Source organism: Solea senegalensis, linkage group LG10 (assembly GCF_019176455.1).
Source record: "Solea senegalensis isolate Sse05_10M linkage group LG10, IFAPA_SoseM_1, whole genome shotgun sequence".
In the NCBI taxonomy this organism is placed as follows: domain Eukaryota; kingdom Metazoa; phylum Chordata; class Actinopteri; order Pleuronectiformes; family Soleidae; genus Solea; species Solea senegalensis.
The window spans coordinates 8169709-8195062 of NC_058030.1; the positions used below are offsets into that span (position 1 = coordinate 8169709).

Below are 25354 nucleotides of genomic sequence, written 5' to 3' on the forward strand. Positions count from 1 at the left end.
TAATTGATTTTTGGAGAGGTGGCCATGACTAGAGGTGTTCGTGAGACATTTGGTGACGATTCATCGCTGTTTTCGGAGTGTTAAGTTTTTTCATGTTAAGCAATTTATCCAATATGCTTATTTAAAGTTATAAAGTCAACCTACTTTTCATGTGAATGTAGTCATCTCGATGGGACTTAAAATTTAAAAGAAAAAAAAAACAAGCACCCCACTCTGAATAATAAAACTTTAGTCTAAAATCAGGAATCTATGTTCAAACAGGAGACTGATTACTGATTACAGTTTGATGATGACGAGCATTACTGTGTTGTAACTTGCTGTTTTCGCGGATGCAGCTTTGAGCTCAGGCGCCCCGGATGAACTTGAGCAGCTGAACGGGAAGCGCTTGTGATGCGCTCTCTTGCTAAATATATATATCCTCTTGTTGATTTTCAGCAGGTCCGCTAGAGAAACACGTTTTCCTCTATTTCTTCATAAGCATCTTCCCTCCCTATCACAGTCAGCTGAAGACAGCGGCGGTCAGTGCGTCCGGTGACATGGCAGAGACAGAGCCCGCGAGAAAGAGGCTGAAAAGCAGCCTGCCTGTGTGCGGATCACACCGGAGCTCCGCGGGCAGCAGCAGCCGCGCCAGACAGAACCTGTCACCCGCCGTGGAGGAGGCTGTGTGCGGCGTGTGCAGCCTGCTGTGGAACGGTGCTTACAGACTGCAGGCTCTGGTAGGACACACTGTTGTTGATAGAAATAACAGATGAACTACTGTAGTAACATAATGTAGATATTAGTTTAGTTTCACACCTTTTCAGTGACGTCGTCGTTTTAAATAATAACCGTCACTGGCTGATTAGTTAAATAATCAATGTATTCATTATTTATGTAAGTTTGTAACATTTTATTTTTTAAAAACATGATTCATCTTTAGTTATTAGTTTTTCGCGTTTTATTCTCTTAAGTGTTTTTTTTTAAATCACGTGTTATGTTCATTCAAATAATACTACATTGCAATTTAAATATATATGTTAAAAAGTAGGGCTGGAAAAAAATTACATCAAATAAAAATTTTGATAATGGACTAATTGGTTTGAGTGTTTTTTATTCAATAATTAAAACAAGTTTTCTAATTTTTCAGCTTCTTCAGATTTCTTTGCACGTAATTATGCATGTAACTAAGAAATCATTAAAACTGAATCATTTTGGTTTGTGGACAAAATAAAACATTTCACCATTTCCAGGTTTTTTAAAAACAAACTCAGCATTTTTCCACATTTTCTGACATTTTACAGACCAAGCCATTAATCGAAAAAAATTGCCATCAGATTAATCGCTTGTGAAAATAATAGTTAGTTGCAGCCCTAATAAAAAGCACATTGCAGTGCAGACACAACATGTGCGCAATAGCTATACACAATGGTCACTTTAATAGATACATCCTCACTCACTCATCTTCTACTGCTGCTGCTTTAACCTCCACATGAGGGTTGCAGGGGCACTAGTGCCAATCCCAGCTGACATAGGGCAAAAGTTGGGGTACACCCTGGACAGGTTGCCAGTCCATCACAGGGCCACAGAGACAAACAACCATCCACTCTCACACTCTCTCCTAAAGTCAAATTAGAGTGTCCAATTTGCCTAATCCCTAAATCTGCATGTTTTTGGACTGTGGAAGGAAACCGGAGAAAACCCATGCACACACAGGGAGAACATGCAAACTCCATGCAGAAAGGCACATCCTAATAAATAATAATAGCAGTTACTGTTGCCTCTCAATCATCTCAAATAAGTCTGCCACTCAACAAAGCATTTTAGCCAAGACAACTGGATATTTCCTCTTTTTTGTAAACCCCAGAGATGGATATGTGTGTGAAAATCCCAGTAGATCAGCAGTTTCTGAAAGTTATTTAAATCAACTTTCTTCCTCATTTGTTATATGAACTTCACCAGGTTGTCTTCTTACGTGCTTAAATGCACTGAGTTGTCCCCATGTGATTGGCTGATTTGTGCTAACAAGCAGTTGAACAAGTGTATCTGTTCAAATGGCCAGTTAGTGTATTTTATCTAGAGGAGAAAAAAAAAAGGAAACCAGCCAAACAGTCATGTATCTGTCATTGGTTGACTCCCTGGTTTCTAAAGAATGGATGTCGCACTTTTTCTCTATACTGAGCAGAGATAAAATACACAATTGCAACATATAATTATGTAATAATGGAATGGTACAACCCAAATTAATCTTAAAATGAAAACCATTATAACAGGTTTGCTCTTTTTATGAGCATACTATACTTTGGTAGAATAAATATCACCAAAGAAGTAAAAGCTGAAGGAGTCTTTAAAATGACAAAGGCGTTTTAAGGACAGTATGAGGACTATGTATGTCAGCATGTCACCTCCCTGTCTTATCTCCTTCAGGCCAGCGCATTTGAGAGGGAAGACATCGCTCTGCCTCGCGTCGCGTCTTTCTTCCACAAGGAGGCTGTGAAACAGCAGGCCAACATCGAGGACATGCTTAACTACCTGGCTGAGAGGGGAGGGCAGTACTGTGGCAAGGACATCCAGGTAAAAACAGTCAGGAAGGAAGTTATTCCACGGTAATATGGTCAAATATTGAAAAAGCTTACAGGAAATATGCGGTGTTATTAGCATAAGGTGTGATATAAAGTCAGATAATCGTATAAAAAGTCATATCAGAAAAACTGTGTTGTCCTTTGTCATTCAGTTTGTTTGTAAAACTTTGCAATGCAAGACCAAACGTGTCAAGCAGTGTGGATAAATATTATAATTCTAGAAATTAAAATGGAAAGAAAAGTTGGCTCTGTCAAGGAGAGTTTAAGATATTATGATCTGAGTTAATAGTTTGCAGGGACACAAGAGCTGCTGGTAGGTAGGTAGCGGTGACGGTCTTTGAAACAGGGGAAGCTCATTTCAGGCCCAGTTATTTATATATACACATTTTTACATAAATTACATAAATAAACAAACATCTAGAACAAGGAAATGCAATAATTATGTCACGTAGAAGCCCAGTGCCCGTGCCCGCCCACTGCTCCATTGACCCACAGAGAAGCTGAGCTTCCCTGAGAGTGAAATTTTTGCTGCATTTGTCCAATCAGTGTCGAGCTCACTGACTATTCTGTGTTGTCACATAGAGAACAGTTTAAGCTGAGCTTCAAATGCTTTTAATGCAGGGGCTCCTACGGGAATACAAAAATCACTTAAAAACGATCCGCTGGATGTCATATTATTTTAGCTTCGAAGCTGAAGTTAATCTAGTAGGGTTTTTTTTTTTATACTGTATGGTTTTGTCCAATCTGAGTAAGTAAGTAAGTAACCAGAGATTCCACGTGTCCATATGTAGTAGAGGTACAAGTGTGTCAAAATTGTATTTAAGTGCAGTATTTGAGTAAATGTCCTCGTGTCTTTCCTTAGAAACACAGAGAGGTTAGTAAGAGGTCAGGGTCAAGAGCATCTGTTGCTCAGAGACACTACAGCAGGGCGGGGGTTGGTCTCCTGAGGGGCGTTAAGATGATCTAGTGTGAAGAGCTGATTTGTGGATCCATTTTGAGACTTAATTTATGATTTGAACATTATCTGAGAGACAGAGAAGCTTCAGTCTATAACTGCCTTCTCGTTTTACTTCACCATCCACCTCATGTTCCTCTCTAAATGTCCCATCATGAGGATTTATCTTTCCTCCTGTGCTATCTGTCATTTTGTCAGAGCAGGTGTCTCTCTTTCCATGCGTTTCTTTTTTTTTTTCCAAATGGCAGCGATCTCATTTTGAAGCTCTTCATTTGGTCCAGCATAGGGCCGGGTGAGGAGCCATAGAAGACGGGAGGGAGGGAGGTTAAACCCCTGGAGACCTGCCCCTGGCTCTGGCTATAAGCAGGTCAAGGTGTACAATTCCCCTCCTAGTTCCGGAAAATTGGCCAGATTAATGCTGCGGCAGAGAGACGGTGGTGTTGATAGTATTTCCAGATGGCCAAAAGCACTGATGGTGGCACTGGCCTGTCGCAGCATGGCCTCTAACCACCACCCCAGGTTTATTAGTCGTGTAAAATCGTTTCAGGACTGAGACCCAGGTCCAGTCAGCAACATTTTGGGACACCTCGTTATCCGCCTCTGAAGTGCTCTACAACACCTCAGAGACCTGTACAGCTTCGTTTCAAGTGTCCTGTTTTCACTTAAATTAAATATAATTTAAGGAAATCATGTCACCCCATCAACTATTCCAATAAGATAACAATGGCACAAGGTTTAGGACTGTGCCAAAGAACAATTATATTTTATTTTTCTGCAAACCATGGGAAATGTTGCATTTGTAATTATGTACATGAATGTCTTTTCCTAGCCCTAACCAGGTAGTGCACACTGCGTACACCTCACCCATGAATCACAAGCTGCCCCTAGAAATGGCAGCATGTGATTCTGGTGACTGGGTTGCTTGCCCTCCTTTTGCCTTGGTCAGATTAATACATTGTTTCTTCTGATATCTCTCTGTCTGCTTTGTACTAATTTCTGTTTTATTAAGAACCCAAACAATGCCAGCACTCATCTTTTGACAAAGACGTTTTAAGCCTCCAAAATTATATGTGAGCCGGTGCTATGTGGACATCCGGATCTTCAGAGGTGTCACCTGCAACTGGGCTCCTGTTGCATGATACCAGCTGTCAGTCACACAGGTTTCTACTTGTATGTGCTGTACAACTTTTATTTTACCTTTATCTTAATGTTAACACAATTTATAAAATGTTCTATTGAAGAAGACCTGCAACTAAGTCCAAATGTTTCCTGGTGTTATAAATCGCGTATGAAGGAGGCTCATTTTCCCATAGACTTCCATTCAATTGACTTCTTCTTGCAACCAGTGAAGTCGCCCCCTGGTGGCTATTCACTACAGTTTTACTTCTAGGTTGACTACATGGAGGAAATCAGAAGACACCGTCCATTTTTCTTGACTTGTAACAGTACTTGTTTGTCCATACACCACTGACAGATGATGCTCCATGTTTGGTACAAACAAGTGCAAATATGAAATGCTGTACACCGTTTATGTTTCTTTGTTTTTTTCAGCGGCCAAATTGTGAGGCGATCTGCGCTCTGTTACCAGCTCTGGAGCTGCTGGAGCTCCAGCTGAAAGAGGAGGCTGTTGTGTTGGTTGACTTGAGCCAGCTGGCCCGCAAGCATGAAGATCCCCACACCGCCAGTGTTGTCAAGAGCCACTTCCTTACACCAAGGGTCGATCGCATCAAATTGCTGGGCGACCTGCTTACCAGTGCACGTCAGGTGGGCTGCACCATGGACGAGAAGGGTGGGTTTGGGGAGTATATCTTGAATGAGCTGCAGGAAGAATTCACCGAATGAACCCGTGGTTTATGCTTCTCGTTTCGCCAATCTGAAATATAAAGAAATCAGACATTTTGAGAACTTTGCTAGTTAGAGAGCAAAGTTCTAGATAGCGTCCCACCAAGTTAGTGCAAAGAAACCAAGAGAAAACTGTTCGTAAAAGCCATCAGCTCTACATTCCACGATTTGTATTACCTATTCAAAAATGAGCTTTTTTCTCCCATAAGCAAACTAGAGAAAGCACTCAGACCAGATAGATCAAGACAGAGATGAATGTTTAATCGAGCTATAGCGCAAAGTATCAGGGAGAAAACAAAATTCTCTAGCAGGCTGCCTAATTTGCTCTTTGTCATTATATTTATATAATTTTATTATTATATTTAAAAAAACAAAGCAGACAAACCAAAAACTAGACGCTGGAGAAAACGAGTCCAGTGCCACCAAAAGAGATCAAAGCACCTTTATCAACAACTGCAAAGAATGTCACTTCTTTTTTCATATGCTCCATGAATCAGTGTTACTGATTTTGTTGTGTCCTTTTCATCTTGTTCTTGATGTATAATTGTCTGCCATTATAAGTGAATTTCTCCAAGCTTTTTGTACTACAACAACATAAGATATTTTCTACCCAAGCATTTGAAGAATGAAGTTTGTTTGTTGTTAGAAGCCTTTGCTTCTTTATTATTCTTGGATTTGTATTTTTGAACGGCAGCGGTTTAAAACTAGGCCTGTGCCGACATTTTGTTTGACTGAATTAAAACAAAACACAAAACCTGAATGTGTTTTTTATATGTACATGAAGCAAGCAAGTTATAAACACAAACAATACAAAGTATTAACACGGTGCAGCTGCTCTGCTACTTCTGTTTGTGATATCCTAATATATGTGATTTTCCAAGTTTTTTCTGCACTTTGAAAGTAAAGTTGATTGCAATAATTTGTATTATTTTTATTCATACTCTTGTGTATGAAAATAAAGATTCCCAACTACTGTCATCTGTCTTTGGATCTTTTCTTCATTTTCTTGCTTTTACTTTTTAATTCAAAATGTTTATTCAGTCATTTGTAAATACCTGTATAAAGGTCAGTTCCGCCTCACCTTCACCTCCAAATCCAAAGAAAGAAAATTGCAATATAAAAAGTATTATAATTCTCAAAATCTTCTTTTGACATTTTGCCCTTCTATAAGAAAAATCTTCATTAGCAGGATAAAACAGTAACAGCTCGGGGGTTAGCGCCTGCATGAGCACTTGAAAGACCTGTCAATCATTTTGGAGATAGTGATAATCCCACAAGTGAAGGGTTTGAATACTTTGTCTGACCATCTGTCACTCATGACTGGCACAGGTTGATGAGTTGTGTCCAGGCTCTACGCTGGTCAAACACCAGTCCAGGGTTTGTGCTGCAGCTGGTCAGTGGTCTGTGTCAGGATCTGCTTTGCAGCGCCCTCCAGCTGCAAATCACCGCCGCTGCACCAGCAACAACATTAATCTGTGTACTTGGCTGCGTGAAAATCCCTGATACATGCATGTAAATGTTAGTGGATGCAATGATGGCAGCTGTGGAGAGAGCTGCAGGTCAGAGGAGGAGGAGGAGGGTGAATATCCATTGAAAGCGGACAAACAAAGAGAGACACACTCCTGCCTATAAATAAACTCAATGACATTTAAGTTGATTACAGGGTTCACACTTTCATGCAGTATTAACACTCTTTGACTCTGTAAAGATGTGAAATCTGAGCAGGACATTCGGCTAAGTTTGGCTGTGATATGATGCGTCTCAGCGAGTTTTGCTCTCACAGAAATGAAAAACATTAAGGCCCGGAGACAATCTGTATTTGACCAAGTTATGGATCAAACTGTCAACCCAAAAGAAAACACACCTTTATAGAAAAAAAATCTGCCTAATTTGTGGCTGTTTTTCACTTTGTAGATTTAAACTTATTTTAAATGTATTTTAAGCATTTTTTGTAATGCTTTTACTTCTTTATTTTGTTATTCCTTCATAGCTTTTATTATTTTGTATAAAATGTACAATGTATGAAAGTAATTTTAGTATTGGTCAATTTTAAACACTTATAATTAGAATAAGTTGCTCCAGGCCGATGAGGCCTATATGGATAATATAGGCCTCACCATATAGAATATTATTGCTAATCGTGATAAAAAGCACATTAAATGTGGTGAATTTCTATTATTGCGATAATCGCGAATGGGGAAAACATTCATATTTTCTCATTTTTAATTCAAAAAATATTATGTATCCTATCCACAATGTTTCTGACCACTTTTTAATCAGTCATTGCAATAATCTTGGTGGAATAAATTCAGGAAATATAAATATGTTCTTATGATGAATATCTATAAAATATAAAATGGACATTTTCTGACTGCTTATAATTACTAAATGGGGGTGTTAAGTGTATGTGTATATATCTATACACTTAACACCCCCATTAATGCTCAGTTTTGCCAAGTCAAGTTTTATTTCTCTCTGGTTGCCTTATATATACACTTTTTGGATTTTTGTGGTTAAGTACTGATATTGATATTGATACTGGAAGACATACATACACTAAAGTACATTAATTTATCCAATCACCCGTTTGCCTCAGGGCCACCACACTACACTGAAAGACACTGAATTGTCCTTTAAAAAAGAAACACGAAAATTGGTTGAAAACAACAAAAAAAATTGTAAGAAATGTCAAAAATGTTAAATAATAAAAACAACAACTAAAGACTCACAAAGCAATAAAAGAAGACATAATTGTTGTATTAATGTGCACGTTATGTCTCTCCATTCCAACAGTGCATGTTCCTCGTGAGTTCGCTCCCCTACTGTGTGCAGCAGTATATCATGCCGCTGTTACTGCTCTGTTAGGTGTAATTGTACACTAATTACCGTGAAGTTGTAAACCCCTCCTGCTATACAGCGATTGGTCAGAGCACAGTGGACTTCGAGCCCTGACCCCGCCCCCCGCGGATGTCCCAGGTATAAAGTGGTCCAGGTCAGTTGAGTGGACAGAACAGTTTGTGACAGGAGTCCTCAGTCCACTAAAAAATAAATAAACGCACACACAGAAACTGTCCCACTGTGTAATTCTTGAAGACTCCTGTGTCCTTCACTGGATTTCTCTTCTTCTTCTTCTTCTTCTTCTTATTCTGTGCGTTGAGGACTGAACCATGGAGTTGTCGGATATCTCTTTCCCTCTTCCTGCGGCTGATGACTTCTATGATGACCCCTGCTTCAACACCAGCGACATGCACTTCTTCGAGGACCTGGACCCGCGGCTGGTCCATGTGGGCCTCCTCAAGCCGGACGACTCCTCCTCTTCATCCTTATCCTCCCCGTCCTCCTCCTCCTCCTCCCCGTCATCCCTCCTGCACCTCCACCACCACGCCGAAGCGGAGGACGACGAGCACGTCCGCGCCCCCAGCGGACACCACCAGGCGGGCCGCTGCCTCCTCTGGGCCTGCAAGGCCTGCAAGCGGAAGACCACCAACGCGGACCGGCGGAAGGCGGCCACGATGCGGGAGCGCCGGCGGCTCGGCAAGGTCAACGACGCCTTCGAGACACTGAAGCGCTGCACGACGGCCAACCCGAACCAGCGGCTGCCCAAGGTGGAGATCCTGCGCAACGCAATCAGCTACATCGAGTCCCTACAGGCGCTGCTGCGCGGCGGCGGTCAAGACGACAGCTTCTACCCGGTGCTTGAGCACTACAGCGGGGACTCAGACGCCTCCAGCCCCCGCTCCAACTGCTCCGACGGCATGGTGAGTTGCTGACAGGCTGACAGGTGTTCAAACAAGGGGGGAGACGGGAGTGTGTGGTTTGGCGCTTTGGTGGGATCGAACACTTCATGCGGTTCTCCAGCGCGTCTTTACGCATCGATGTTGGTTTGTAATTTAATACATAATGTGTTTGATCATTTAAACGTACCTTAAGCAATTAGTTTTCCCACGACTTCAATGTCAACTTTCAACATTTCTGCAGTTTCCACGCGTAAAACATGTCGTTTCCTTTCCTAACTTTTTACGCACCACGGTTTAAGGCGACTCACGCGCACATAATTTGTCACAAGCGACACCTTTAGAGTTTAAATAAAATGGAAATGTCATAACTTCACCGTAATCTACCTATAGAACTCGTTAGAGCACTCTAATAAAAATACAGCCCATTCTCCCTGACGTCTCTGTGTGAAATGTGAAAAAAAATCACGCGTGTCCTAATGATGAAAATGAAAAAACATTTATGTCATTTCTGCGTGGCTACAGCTCTATATGACAGTTACTTTTCGTTAGTGCGCAATAACTTGATTATTTCAGGAGTTTTGTTTTTTTACTCTGAAGACATTTTGATATTTTTATTCTTTTTTTTAAATGATTAAATGCTTATATTCACTTAGCTTTTATTATTTTATTTTGTCTCGCTGTACCCTGCTACACGTTGGCTGCGAACATTTTTGAGACAGAAGTTAAAGGTAGAAATGTCGTTTTAAAATATATTAATCCATGTCTCTCTTCCTTTATTCAGACGGATTTTAACGGCCCGACCTGTCAGTCAACCAGGAGAGGAAGTTATGAGAGCAGCGCTTATTTCTCCCAGACTTCAAACGGTAAGAATCTTGACATTAATTATAACCAGATAACAGGCCACTGATTAAAAAAAGTCTGGCGAGTCAGGCTGGTGAAATCAATGAAACTATACTAAGATACTCTTTCTTAATTAATTAAAAGGCTATTTTAAAATGTATAAACGTTTATTTGTCTTTAAATTGAAAAAAAATATATAACATTACAATATCTTATACTCTGAAATTAAGTCAATTTGTTGAAAAATAACTTACAGAGGGGTAAAAAGAAAACCATGTTTTTAACCATTGTAAGTTTGCTTATGGTAGATGAAAACATGAACAATAGCTCTCTCATAATTACACTAATAAGGTCTTCAGTTCTTTTTTCCATTGCAAGTATCATACTTTATAATTAAAACATGGATTTGTCTCATTTGCAGGTGGTCAGAAGAGCGAGCGGAGCTCAGTGGTTTCCAGCCTGGACTGTCTCTCCAGCATTGTGGAGCGGATCTCCACTGAAAACAGCAGCCTGCTGCCAGCTGCCGACGCCCCTGGGTCTCCACCAACTGACCCAACAGCTGAGGCAGCTCAACAGGGACCCGCCCTGGTCCCCTCTCCAACTACCAGCCAGGACCCCAACCTGATCTACCAAGTCCTATAGACCCCTCACACCTGGGACAATTCACATGCCCTCTCACTGTCCGCTCATAAACACATGGACAAACACACACACACGGAACTGAGTCTTCACAACCTGTTTGCATCAGCTGTTATGTTTGTTACGAGTTTTCTTACCATCATTCTACACCTGTTTTTATTCTCTGTACTTCCAACATAATAGAATCCGCGTTGAAGTTTTCTCACAAAATCAAAAGGAGAATAAATAAAAATATAAATGCGTGAAAGAATAAACCATAATTTGGCCCAAATTCAATAGCATTAAATAATTGAAAAACATAATTAATAGCGCCAAATGTAAATGTTCAAAGCTGATTTAAGTCAAATAGTCAGATTTTTTTCCAAAACAAATAGAAATATAAAATAGATATAAAGACAAAGCCATTGACATTTTATATAATAATATTATATATTATTATCTTTAATATTTCCCTGGCAAGAAAAATCTTCCATAGCATATTTGACCCTCAGATTCCTTTTCCTGCTGATAATGTCAGTGGTCTAGATTGTAGATCAAACCACTTGAATGCTGGAATTATTATTATTGCAAACGTTTCTTTGAATAGGTTTATGACTACAAATCATTTCAGTTCTTGCTGTATTGTTCTTCTTATTATTATTATTTTTAAATGTTAGCGTTAAGTTATGATAAAGTATTTTAAGGCTTAGCTGAGTCGTTTCAGATGGATTTTTCTCTTTCTGTGTGTAGCTTATGTGAAGAAGGACGGAGGCCAAAAACCATCCATTTACATTCCTCCACATTCGTCCATCTGATGTTTTAAAAGCCCCAGCTGTTCGATCCCTCAGGAAAACCAAAACAAAACACAATTCTATGATTTAGTAAACAAAAGATAATTACCAGATATGCAAAAATCAAACACTTAAATCCCACATATTAGATTTGTGGGGATTATTTCAGTGTTTGTTTGTTTGTTTTTAACCCACCAGGGATAAAATAATCAAGCTGAATCAATTTTCATTTGTCATGTTTCATTCACTGCAGCAGAGGACCATTTTTCTGTTTCTGTACATATTATGTAAATAAGAGCTGATTTGTTTCCAACAAAAAGTATTAATTATGTATTTAATGTTTTTGTCAGTATGTGCTTTTGTTTGTTGTGAAAAATGTTTAAACTTTATATTTATACACCTGAAAACTGAGTGACAGTCTAATGATAAATAAATGAAACTGCTTATTTATACAAAAATGTCTGATTTAATTTTTTATTTTCAGTGTAAATACTATTTATTTCATGGTAATGCGCCAGTTGGACCAATGGATGATTGAACTGGGATATTTGTGTTACAGGCAGGATTATTTTACTATATTAAAAGATTACATTAATATTTTCCAATAGTTTACATATAAAAACACTATAATATAACTTTACAAATGCCTTATATTATTGTATAAGGGAATACCGTGTTTTCCTCATATTCATTAATTTCCTACATTTTGAAATTACCTTTTGAAATCTAATTTGTGGGTTATATATATATTAGATCTGTATTTTGTATCTTACATCGTAGTAAATTTAGTAATGTGAAGCTTATATACAAAATCAAACAATTCTCCCCCCCAAAAACGTAGAACCTCAGCATATTGCTGACGTCTGGTCTCAGAGAACAGCTCCCTCATGTGGCCATTCAGCAGACATGCAGGTATTTCTGCATTACATGATCCAATGTCAGCTGAGATTGTGTATTCTCTCATTTATGTCAATTCTACTCAAACAGTCCAGACCAAGAACTCATATTTGCAGTTTAAAATTAAGCGAAGGAATGACGCTGTTGCTAGTTCTGTGTGTAGCACATTACATTTTATTACTTTAGGTCTTGGCATCAGTGTTATACTACATCACTCTACATCAATCTACTGTGACGTCTCCCTCTACCTGTGTCTAACATACTGACACAATCATTCTTTAACAAATAAATCATTCAACAATGCGCTCTTGCCAGTATTATCCTTATAGTAAGTATTATCCTTTTTAATCTACAGTATATCCATTCTCAAATAAAATACAAAAAACAACATGAAAACAAACCAAAATGTTGAAGATGGGCATGTCCATTGTTTTGCTCTTATTTTGAAAATACCCCGGAAACCATTGACTGGATTCGCGGGTTTCAAAACAGTTAGCATCTATTTATGTAGAACGCTTTTGAAACGTTCTACATCGCGGAATAGCTTCAAATAATCATCTCTTGATTAAATACCATTTACCGTCGCGTCTCTCTTAGTTTTGCATGACAGTTTCATTGTTCGTGCTTGTTAATTATGCTAGCAATGCTACCACTACTGCTACCTTCATGGTCAAAATCAAATCCACACTCCCAGACTAAGGATTTGACACAATTATACCACTTTTATATTTTTCTTCGTGTTTATGATACGCAAGTCTCTTACCTGTAGGAACAGTTATAGAAAACAACAGTCAGTCCTGGCATTTTGTGTTATACTGCGTCACTCATCCCGGCGTCAGCTAGTGATGACGTAACACACAGCGTCCTCTGCTGGTGCCACAGGTGTCCTAACATGGACAATAGCCGTGTCCAGTTTGAATATTCGGGCAAGCAAATCGAGCGGTGTTGTGTTGTTATTGTCGTACCTGCGCCGGTAAAGAAACCTGCCTCTCAATATTCTGTTTAAATGCATGTAGCTCATTACCAGCCTAAAACAAAACTCTATCGCTATCTCTGTCCATTGTGTAGCTTTAGCCACTCTAATGCATCTACCTTTGACCTTAGAGGAGGTGCGCTCGATTTGCTTACCCAAGTGTGATCATGTTGTTCCTCTTTCATTTTCTTGCCATGTATAATTGAACTGTTTTATTATTTACACCTGTGCTTTCTTTCTGTGGGGACATAAAGAGAATGATCTGAAGGGTTATGGTGGAAAAGCTCCTCATCGAATGCTGCATTTTGTTCACATGAGGTTTTATCCCTGATGTTAAAACAGACCATAACACAAAGGCAGAAAGACAAAGAGATGAGCCAAATCTGGCTGCTGCATCAAAATAGAAGACACTGAATAATTCTTCATTTTTAAAACCTACTTTTTTACACGGGAAATAAACATATTTGCCAAAAAACTGTTGAGACTTTCATGCTGACAGGTGTTCACATTAATATTCTGGAGGACTATTTGATCCATTGCCAGTGTGTAGAGTCTAGTGGCCTCTAGTGGTTAAATTGCATATTACAACCAAATGAATAGTTTTTGTAAACAAACATGGCATGGGAACTCTTTTATGTAATAGAATAGGTAATGAAAACACAGCAAATGGATAATAAATGATTGAAAATATAATTTAAATTATTTTTTTGAATTTCACTTCACACTTGACCTCCGATGACTCTTTAAAACAAGTACTTTTCTGCGCAAGAACTGGATGAATGGATCTTGTTCACCATGTACAAGTGACTTCTTGTTTTCATGAACGTGATTTTCGGACACAAGCATTGCTTTGCAGAGACCCTTGTGTAACTCAGGCTTACCCAATTCCCAATTTTTCCTTTGTTTAACTATGGTCTTTTCTAATCTAATTTCAACATGCTTATTGAATTTTACAACACTCCCGAGACTTCGTTTTGATGAATAAGTCAATGAGGAAAATGCCGGGTCTCCAGTGCCTCGTTACGACATCAAGTTCATTTCAACCCTGCACTTAAAAAAAACAGTATTGAACAAATGACTTTAAAATTACACAACTAAAAATACTGTACTTTATTGATTTCTGAATAACAACAGATCTACAGACATGGCTTGAAGGGTCACACTTTATTTACAAAAATAATGAGAACCAAACAGTCGAAGGTGAGGAAGCGAGATGGCAAATCAGTTTTGGTACTTTTTATTCTTATTGAACAGCGGCTAAAGGCTCCTGGTTGCATGTATCAGGACGTGGGCTGGTAACCTCGGGGTAAACCGCAGCATTACTTCCTTCTTCTGAGCCATGACCTTCACCACAGTGTGCGTTGCTTCATCATGCGTGAGTTCAAGACGATCCCAGTTTGGTTTCTGAGCAGCAGTGAAGCGAGTCTGTCTACTTTCTGCGGCGGGCGGCAGCTCCCTTCTTGCTGCTGTAATGCAAAAAAACAAAGACAGGGAGGACACATGTCAGAATCTTCCAGAATGTTCTTCTGCTAAGCTTTGGTGCCTCAAACTTCCTCAGCAAACAGCAAACGTTCATACATTAGAGTAGAGGTGAAGATGTTAGCTTGTCATCCAACATCTCCTAATACCTCATCCAAATATATCAAAGATAAACTCAAATAAACACATCCACTAGAGATTAACAACTCGGTTTGAGGCTTTAAAAAAAATTACTTTAAAGGACCCAATTTTATGGAGTGTTTTTTTAAATCTATTTGAATGTAAATGTTCAAATGATTGAGGAAGAGGCCCCTCAATGAAGAAGTCTTTCTATTAAAAATGCAAAAGAAAACCCTGTAGCTACAAGGTCTTTTAGCTCTTGTGTTTAAAAATGACATTTCTGTATAGATCACAAAAAAATAAGCCAAACTAAGACAAAAGGAAATAAACAAAACAAAAAACCCAGCAAATTTTCAGGACCACTTCAAACAGCTCAAGCCGGCAACGTGACATCAGTCGTCGTCAGTGACACACTCATGCAGCACTTACCTGCATGTGCACACTCATCATTACCGAGTCAAACAGCCAAAGTGCACAACCGTGACTTTGGCTGTTGGTGACAGCTGTGTCATGCTAGTTAAGGCACAGATTGTGTCTCGACAATCACACTTGTTATGATTACGTGAGCGGGGGTGCCATCGTTTTCTCAGGGAGGAGAACGTTCCTCACACACCCACGCCGCCGCAATTCCACTGAATTGTAACATTAGAGAAATAACTTGTTAAGAGAAGTTATCCAAAGAAAATAAAAAACACAGGGAGGAGAGAGATACAGTGGCTTGCAAGTCAGTGCAAAGACCTTGCATCTACAGTTTGGCATTTCCTAGCTAAATAAGTCAATATTAGCCGTTGACATCACAGTGCAGCTGTTGTGTAGTTTGTCATGACCTGTCATGGAGACTGAGGCCGGTCCTCTGCTGCAACACTGCCTTCCAAGTTGTTATGGTGTAAAAATTGGACTAAAAAATTGAGTAGTGCTGACGTCACGGAGGATTTGACACGTTTACAACTTGCATGAATGAATCAAATGTTGAACTGTCGTGGGATAAAGTCTTCACCTTGTCCTCCGATTCGAATTATCTTAAACGTGGATCAAATTAACCCATCGTTGTGTAATCTTTGTGCAATTACGTTGTTTCCAAAAACTGCTGTGAATGTTAATGTAACGTTAGATTTCACTTTAGTGTTGTATTGGGGTTTAATGTAGTTATTATTATCTTTTTTGGAGATTACTGGGTGTCAGCGAACGCAGCAGCCAGACAGTACTTACTGCTTCTGCAACACGTCAATGCGATTCCTACACATGAGCATCTGCAAAACGACACGGCTTCTTCTGATCAGGCTCCTTGGGCTGAAAGTTGAAGGCTGATGCATTATGGGAAGTCAAGGCGATGGGAATGGAACACCAGATTCATGTGTGAATTTCTGACCATCTGTGTCTTAACATGCCCATAGTAGTTTCCCCACGTGGAAAGTATATGCCAATAAATGAATGAGTGATAAATACTCACTGGGGCTTAAATTGAGCAATTATTTGTTCCTGTCTTGAGAGCTGATCTACTCCATTTGATTAATTAAAGAAACTAATAGTTCTTTTTTAAAAGAGTCAACTCTTTTCTAAAGAAGTTATTTAGTAGCCGGAAATCACTCTTGGATCAAACTCCTCAGTTTTTCTTTTTCTTATTTTTGGGTGATGGTGTGTCATCTCCTCCCCACCATGACCACAGGCAGTGCTCTAGTTCTCCGACCTTCCTTCATGCTAACATGCAGCGAGCCTGAAGCTGGCAGACATGACGCCCTGCTCAGCTCTACTTACAATTTACTGAGCTCCTCCACTCTCTTACGCAGGGTTGTAACCTGGAGGAAACCAAAGAGCATATCAAGGGTTCAAATCCGGAGGTGACAGGACAACGAGCTGGATGTCACCTCAGGGCCATCAACAGCTGACAACAATCACACAGCTACAGTTTGATAAACGTGAAGAATTGTTGGTGGTTCACCTGCTTATAAAGTCATATTTGATATCATTAAGATAACTACAAGGAAATAAAACATGGGGAAAAAAAGACATGATGCAAATAACCCAAAGCAACAGATGAAAAGGAGAAGAAATGAACATGTCAATCATTATGCACATTGAATAAGGACGTTACTTTCATGACCTTCGCATATAAATTGTCACATTGCATTTGGTCTGTATTCAACTCATTGAATGTGTGATTTACATTCAAAGTTAGGACTTAATGGAAGGACACAAGTGTTGCATGTAATTCAAACTCAAAATGAAATCTGCTGCTGCTTTAATATTATAGTTAAAAATGTAGAGAATTTGATACGCAGATATAGGAATGAAATGCATGAGAAACAAATGAATACACTTTAAAAAAAAAGGCAAATTCTATCCAAGTTGTTCTAAATCAAACAGGATTTCTTGGTATATTGTCATGAATTTCATGAAGTATAGAGGTGTGTAAATAAAAAAATAAATAGAAACATCTGGGGTTCAGTGATACCAAACAATAAACGAGGTAACCCTTACTGAGAGTCCTTCTGATCTCTTACCTCGTACTTCTGCCTCTTCAGTCTTTCCATGTGGTCAAACTTCTCAGACTCCAGCTGGGTCATCCATTCATGCAGTTCATTGATCTTATCCCTGCACAAAGTACAAGCATGTGAGAATAAACTCACCTGAAACACAACACAACCAATCAACCGAGAGCAGTGCGAGATATAGCGGTGAAAATACTTCATTATTTGTTCGTTCAGTGTCCATTTCCACTCGGCCAGTGATGGAATTAATGTTTTGTTTCTACTCTTAAGTACTATATATATATTTATATATAAAAAAGATACTACAAATGAATGTGTAAAAGCATAATTACAAAAATGTACTTTTAATAAACAAATACAAAACGGAGGAAAGGGGACCGTTTGACTATAAATACAATGCATTGATGTCTCTATTGTATGTAGTTGGTTGAGTTGGAGATGATGTAAATGTGTAATTTCTGGCACAATTCTTAGAATCCTAAATTAGTGAGAAATGCAAACCATGATTGCCAAGAGTCACCCTTTCATTGAGTGAAAAGCAGCACATTTTCATGTATGAGGAGCTGAAAACATTGACTATAATAAAAATCCTAATCCCTAATTTAACTTGATCGATGAATGTATGTGGAGTAAAAGTATAAAGCTAAAGGAAATACCTTTAGTACATGACATGAGAAGTATCTATTTTAATATATAATATACTGTCATTTGAGGTGAACACTGATATGTGCGTAGGCCTGAATGTTGGCCCTGAGACGATGGAGTGGGTGTGGGAGCATGGACTCGTACTTCAGCTTGTCTTCGCTCAGATGGTCGATGTTGAGTGGTTTGCGCCTGGCGGCGAGGATCTTCTTCTTCTTCTCTCTCTCAGTCTCTTTCTTTCCTCCTCTCTTCTGGTCAGCCTGTTCCACACAGATGCATGCATGTAGGTTAGCTGCTGTTTAGAACACAGCTACTGCTGCAGCACACAAACACCTCTGGACTTTTCTGGCATAAACACTGAACTTGTCAAGACCAGCAGTCAACCATGGAAACCTAAACCTGGTCCTAAGAGGCAGAACCTCATTTCTGAGGAACCAGTTTAGTTAACCCTTAGAACACAGAGCATTTAGGCTGTATGTTAAAAGGTAAATACAGATCCTATAGGGTTAGGATAAAACTTAAACTAGTTTAGGGATAGATAGTGCAGTATCCTAAGATGAATGTGCAAACCTGTGTGTGTGTGTGTGTGTGTATGTGTGTGCACTGACTCTTGCAAGGTGACTGCTGTAGTTGGAGCCCATGCTGGACAGAGCCGACTTCTTCTTGGCCTCTTCATCTGCCTTCTTCTTAGCGTCACTCTCTTCCCTTATCCGCCTCTCCTCCTGGAACACACACAGACAAAAGAAAACACATCAGAGTGGGGACCTCTGAGCCAGATCCATCCCTGAGTGAAACTTTAAATGCTCACAATAAGAGCTTAAAATCATGAAAATACACACAAACAGCTTTTAATATTTAATTTAGAATTTAAATTTTAATTATTTAATTAATTTAAAGAATGCCCACATAAATAGCAGTATATAGCTACTTTGCATATTAATATGAGCCAGAATATTTTTTTTTTCCTTGTAAAACACAAGATATTTTACTTTTGAAAAGTAAATCATATTTTTAAAAAAATAATAATTTTAAAGATACTCAATTCTTAGGCTGAGGGTAAGGAGATTTCATCAAACGCTGTGATGAAAACACGAACCTCACGTCTCGCCTGGCGCTCCTTGTCCTTCTCAGCGCGCACCCTCTGCTGCTCAGCCCTCTCAGCACGACGCTTCTCCTGCCAGACAGAAAATAAATATATACGCTGTTAAAAACAAGCCTGTCGCTCTGTCACAACTTACTTCCCCATTACTCAGTGGAAAAACAACAGCTCCCAGGTGGAAACATTTAGTTTACAACATGTACCATTTTAACTGTGTCACAGTCTAACATGATCAACTCTGACTCACGATTCTCTCCTTGAGGGCAATCAGCTCCTCCTCCTCCTTCTTCCTGCACTCAAAGTGAGCATCAATCAAGCCCTGCAGCTCGATCAGATCCTTATTCTGACGCTTCTTCTGGATGTCCTGCAGAGCAGAGGAGACAAAGCGACGCTCAGTTCCACAGAGAAACACCACAAATCAACAAGGATCTCTGATTTGTCACCTCGGGGTCAACTTACGTCAAAGTCCACTTTATCACCGTCTGGGATTTTTGGTGCGGTGGGCCTACAAGAGAACATTTGGGTCTTAAGTGCTCCAGGACGACACTGATTAACATGATGCTTTTCTGTGTTATCATTATTAGGAAAAAGTCTTAAGATAAAAAAAAGAAAATGTCTACAGAAATCTTTTCGAGGTGGGATCACAAGAGAAGGCGACTTACTTGAACTTTGGCTTCTCCTCTGCGGGTTAGAAGATGAAGAGGGGACAAGTACACGTCATTGGGTTAGAAACCAAGCAGATTATTAAAAAAAAAAAAGAATTCTCTCAGGCACTACATGGATTAAACTATGATTTTTGGCTGCATGTGACAGATTAGACAAGATATAAACGTTAAAAAACATAACCTTGCATCCGTTTTGATTATTTAAAAAAAAAGGAAATATATATAATATATTTAAAACAAACTTTTATGAATAGTGAAATGAGGATAACATGTTCATCCTTCATTTGCCCCAAAATGTTTTTTTATTTACCTTCACTTTTTCTGTTCTCTCATTGTTTATTTTTGTTTTTTGGCTTGACCCCAAAAGTGTTTTACACAAGCAAATCATTTCCCCACAGTTCCTTCTTTAGTTTTAAGCCCAGATTCTGGCGACTCCATGCCATGCAGATGACGAGTGGCATAGCAAGAGTGTAATGGTGGGGTCACTGTGCAGTGAAGCATGTGTTAGCATATCATATTCATCCGCCCTTCTTCTCCACTAGGAATTGCACTGTTTTCCAAAGATCGGTTAATACATTTGTATTAACTATATGTGTGTGATCTTTTTTTTTTTTTCTTGTGCCAATTGGTCAGTGGTCCTGGATCTTTAGAAAGAAAATGTTGACGCTCCCTGACTACAGTCATCTGACCACGACATTGTGGGTCCTACCAAAACCAGAATAACAGACTTCATATTTAAATCAACATACCTTCATCTTCAACAGCCTCTGCATGCAGAAAGCATTGAAAACAAAAGCAGAACAGACAACAGCATTAGCAGGCAGACTGGGAGCAGTACTACAGTACTATAAGTATGACAGCAAGCATCTCTAGTTACTCTAGTTTAGAGATGAAAAGCACTTAATGATGATGGTTAAATCACAAATAGGTCTCCAATATTCCAGATGGCACAAGCAAATGAACTTAAAACATAAAAGGCAAGTAAATCTACCCACCTACATGGTCAAATTTAACAGATTTTCTCTTGTCTTATAAAATAAATTTATATTTTATATATGTTACTTTTATCAGGGGCCAAAAGTAATAAAATAAGCACAGTACTCTCTTTGCTTTTCTGGCCAGATAATCTTTCTCCTCTAGAACCTTTCGAAACTGTACGTTTACATGTATTTGTAAGTCTCAGACTTCAGGAGTTTATATAAGGTTTGTATCTTTGCAAGAATGCTCACATTATTCTTGTGTTTTCACAGTTAATTCATGTTCTTAGTCTTCAAAAATATAATGATCTATAAAACATTTACATTCATTCTGAAAGATACAAACTACAGGACATTTGTCAGCATGGACACCAGACAGCAAGTCGAGACAAATGCCGGTGTTCACATGTTAATATGTCGTGTTAAAATGCATGTCTAATTTTCATTAGGGTGGTAAGCAAATAAATGGCATGATTATTATTACTTTTTTAAGCTATTATTAGCTAATAAGCCACTTAGAATCTTTATATCCGCCCTCAACATGAGCTGCAGTATTAGATTACTGGCCTTCAAATGGTTGTCATTAGGCTCTGAAGAGGAGCAGATTAGCACATGTTTTATTACAATAGAAATCACATCCCAGTTTGCGGAGTGCTGCATAAACAAACTGTATTTGATTTCCTCCAGAGGTGAAAAGAAGAAAGCATTAGCATTAGCAGATATGGTGATCTCTGATCTCTGTGGGTGGCTATAGCCTGTGGAGCGCACCTGTCGCCTGGAAAAGGATGAGAGAATAGCCCTTTTCCCCCCTCCATTCCACATACCTTCAGGCTCAGGCTCAGGCTCTGGTTCTGGCTCTTGTACTGGCTCTGGTTCTGGCTCTGGTTCTGGTTCTACCTCTGGTTCTGGCTCTGGTTCTGGCTCAGGGGCCGCCTCAGGGGCCACCTCTACTTCCCCTACTACCTCCTCTTCTACGGCTACACAACATGCAGCGAGTCACCAGGGAAGAGGAAGGGCGGTGAGAAGGTTAATGGAAGCAGGAGAAAAAGGAAAGAGGTGGAAGTGGTCAGAGTGAGTAGACTAAAGGAGATGTGAGACATGAGGACATTTATGGGGACTGGGAGGGCAGTTTTGAGGAACTGCCACCAGGTGGTGATATAGCAACTGAGACAGCGAGCAGTTACAGGAAGGAAAAGGTCAATCATGATGGATGACTTCTAAAAGGGATTGATTCCTGCAAATTCCTGCACTGCAACCCTGTGTGAAGATACACATTCTATCCCAATGTGATTTAAGGTTTTAACCCGTGTCTTTTCAGTTGTTCTAAATCAAGTTAGTGTTAATCAGCATGCTTTAAGAAATAGATGTGGAGGAAAGAACACACATCGTCAGAAGTAAGCGACAAATTAGTATCAGTGATGTCAGACTTATCATCCAGAGTCTACAGGCTATGTCTTACCATCGTATTCTTCACGTCCGTCCGAGAAAGAAAAGGAGCAGAAGACATGATCAAAAGATCCCATTTGTACCCATTTTTTGACAAAATACAATTCAAAATGTGGGTACACTGGGGATCCATGCTACGCATACACAACGCAGAGCCCCTGGGCTGATCAGCGCTCACAGACGCTAAGTGACTTTGGCTTTGAACCTCATCTGAAAGTGTGTTCAGCTCAGAGGGACCGCACAGTTGCAGACAGACATGCAGAGCTGCAGCACGCGTTGCCAACAGGTCAGTGTGCAAATCGTGTGCCATTCCGATTTCACAGATCTCGACTTAAGAGTCCACACAGCGTATTTGACACTGTCCTGTGTCCAACTTTGGTGCCTGCAACTACACTACGGCGCGGGAAAAATACATGTGCAGATTTGCCTAAAAGAGAGAACGTTATTGCTCAACTTGAATCTGGAGGAGTCAAGCCAAACCTGTAAACATGAATTTGTCCAGTGAAATTGACTCTCTACAGGGGATGGAAAGTCGGTTAGGCAACATTCATGGAATAACACTGAGAATTAGCACGGAACTCCAGACTGCACCTGGACCTACGTTTGGAAGATTTATTTATTCATTCATTCATTCATTCATATTTTTTGGTCTGTTTGTTTGCTTGTTTTCCGAATGAGAGAAATGTTGCTACTTACCCTCGACCTGGTCACTGCAGAGAGAGAAGACAAAGAAAAGAGTCAAACCTTAATATTAAAGGTAAGCTTGAAACATAATTTTGGCTGTGGAAATACTAGTGTGGCAAAATAATCTTAAACCAAGGTCTACGTACAAGCTTTGCCCAGAGATCAACACTCACAGTCTCTTGACAGACCCAGAGTGGACCTTAAATGAATGACTTTTGTTTTCTCACTTCTATAAAGTTATTCAAATGTAAATGCGAGTTGACTTACACTTCTTCTGTGTCAGACATGGTGACAGTGGACTTTGCAACCTGAAAGAAAAAGAGAGGAACTTAAAGTCAGTTTACAAGGAGCGACTCAGTGGCCTTTTGTATTAATAGCTCAGGATTAAGTTGCAGATGTCTTAAATATCTTCAGGCTGCCCCACCCTGACCAATCCCCCACCTGCTTGCTAGCCCATATTTTACCACAAGACTAAAAGAAAAATAAATAAATATTCACAGACTCATATCAAATCGTTTGCACCCTCAATCCGCTTCGTTTTTTAAATCTTTTTAATTGTCTTTGAAAATCTCCCAAAAAAATGTTCTCAGACCCAATGATCTTCACTCTATAATTAGTGTTAGAATGTGGACTGAAACATGAGCCTCGGGCCTGAATCTGCTTCTCTGATGTTAAATGAGAAGGGAGCCAAACATAGATTTATGCCAATGGTCTGTTTTCATACTGCTGAGAGATGATTAATGTTGCAGGGGAAAAAAAGAGCAGGTCAAGGAAAGGGTCAACCTCCTGTCCACTCCTATCACTCTGGGTTTACTTAGCATCAAATGTGTTCAAAAATGATATCACATCTAAATTCATTTCCAATGTATGAGCGTATTGACATTCAGATGCAGAGTCTTGTGAAAGTCCTGTACTGACAAACACGCATCCTCTGAATTTATCCACGATTGAATGTATTAGGGATTACACTATGGATCAGTTGCACATTAGCCTTATTAGCGTGAGGCCACGACGGAGGCTTCCTGACATCACAACTATTTCCATCAGACAGCTGCACAGCTCACAGATCTAGTTTCAGTAAACCCGACGTTAAAGATTGGGTTCCTTGCCCTGGACCACTACCCATAATTCCACCATCATTTCCTTATCTGGCATCTTGCTCTCACAGAGGCTCCCTGCTGATCGAGGCCACTTAACCCAAGAATTATATCTGACCCTGATGGGAAGCCATGATGTTCAAAGTCTAATGCCCAACTTCCTTGAAAGCTCAAGAGGTGCGTACGGTAGTGTAGGAAAGCACACATTTAATGATCTGTTTACATCCAGTTGAGGTTCTTGGCTCCTGTTCAAGATATTTTAGCGTTTATCCTCGCGATAATGTGCATTTTAAGCCACACATAATTATCTGCACCTGCACATCAATATTGAACAAGAAAACCAGCAAGCAAAATAAAACCCACACAGCAATGTCAATGTCAAAGCAAGTTAAAATACTACAATAATTACTGCTGTCCCCACGTTACATAACTCATTAGTATCATCCTCTGTGTCCTGAAGTGGAATGCTCCTTCAGAGGACTTAAGCCATCTGTAAATCCTTCAGGTATGCTAGACTCTCTGGACTCAGATCAAACTATCACAACAATAACAACAAAGCCCTTAAAGGTAACCGCTGCTGCTGAAACTTCTTAAACATCTTGAACTGAGTTCAGAGTTTAAGCCGTTTACAAACTCCAAAACACACCCAACTGGTCAGCACAGTTTAGAGACAGTAAAAAAAAATCACTGCTTATCAGCCTGTCAGGCTGCAGTCACACACCAACACAATTTGCCACTGAGCTCAAACACTAAAGCATCAGACTGTCTGAGATTCCACTGTAATCCCCTAACTGTGCCAGTGCCAATGTTGTACTTGAAGACAATTCTTCCGCTCTCACCCTGACCTTCACAACAAAACATTTAGTCGTGACAGTGATTTCAAAACATGTGGACTCAGCTGTCTTCAGTTTGGGGACATGTTTGGGGACATTGCACTGCTACCACTCACACTCTCATACTCGCTTCTCTTTTCCTTACCTCAGAAAAGCCGAAAGAATTGAGCTCCCTCTGGCCGAGACAGGCTGTAAGGTTCTGCAAACTTACCGCGCTGATTATGTCCTACTGTTATAGTGACACTCGATCTGCTCGGCCTCCCCATTGGCTGAGGATCCAGCCGAGAGGCGAGGCCGGACCTGCGGTGGGGCAGGGTCCATGACTGCGTCCCCCTCCTCCCACTGCTGGCACTCAATAAGGAGATGGAAGGGCCGAATGCTAAGGTGGGAGGCTCAAGTTTGGAGAAGGGGATAGCCAAGACGCCTCCAGGTTGCTATTCTGGGGGCGCTGCATTAGGCAAGCAAATTTCATGTCAGAGTGAGAGAAGAGCTGGGAGGACAGGCAGGTGCTGTTTCTAAACCTCTAAACATAATGTACAGTCTCATTAGAATATAAAATCATACTGCACCTCAGTCATACGCCGTGCAGAACAATATTGGCAGACAACTGAG

The 25354-nt window shown here is 39.9% G+C and overlaps 3 protein-coding genes across 9 annotated transcripts; 2 read left to right on the forward strand and 1 right to left on the reverse strand.

Annotated features, from left to right (window-relative positions):
* Positions 1-374: 374 nt before the first annotated feature.
* zgc:172145 (Ferritin light chain, oocyte isoform-like) lies at positions 375-6333 on the forward strand. The gene is made up of 3 exons (XM_044036463.1): positions 375-716; positions 2404-2550; positions 5065-6333. Exons 1-3 carry the CDS (start codon positions 537-539, stop codon positions 5353-5355), a joined length of 618 nt encoding a protein of 205 aa, XP_043892398.1. The 5' UTR covers positions 375-536; the 3' UTR covers positions 5356-6333.
* Positions 6334-8368: 2035 nt separating this feature from the next.
* On the forward strand, positions 8369-11793 carry myod1 (myogenic differentiation 1). Its single transcript, XM_044036455.1, has 3 exons — positions 8369-9113; positions 9874-9955; positions 10354-11793. Exons 1-3 carry the CDS (start codon positions 8523-8525, stop codon positions 10572-10574), a joined length of 894 nt encoding a protein of 297 aa, XP_043892390.1. The 5' UTR covers positions 8369-8522; the 3' UTR covers positions 10575-11793.
* A 2513-nt stretch (positions 11794-14306) lies between these two features.
* Positions 14307-24969, reverse strand: LOC122776089 (troponin T, fast skeletal muscle isoforms-like). Of its 7 annotated transcripts, XM_044036456.1 has the most exons (15): positions 24888-24969; positions 23080-23120; positions 22825-22838; positions 22142-22150; positions 21507-21659; positions 20455-20472; positions 19703-19721; positions 19500-19545; positions 19288-19404; positions 19038-19115; positions 18550-18663; positions 18089-18201; positions 17312-17402; positions 16566-16606; positions 14307-14677 (listed from the first exon to the last, which is right to left on the reverse strand). In XM_044036456.1, exons 2-15 carry the CDS (start codon positions 23097-23099, stop codon positions 14641-14643), a joined length of 870 nt encoding a protein of 289 aa, XP_043892391.1. In that variant the 5' UTR covers positions 23100-23120; positions 24888-24969; the 3' UTR covers positions 14307-14640. The 7 variants fall into 7 exon arrangements, with proteins under 7 accessions (XP_043892391.1, XP_043892392.1, XP_043892393.1 ...); XM_044036457.1 differs by lacking the exon at positions 22142-22150; XM_044036458.1 differs by lacking the exon at positions 20455-20472.
* Positions 24970-25354: the final 385 nt, after the last annotated feature.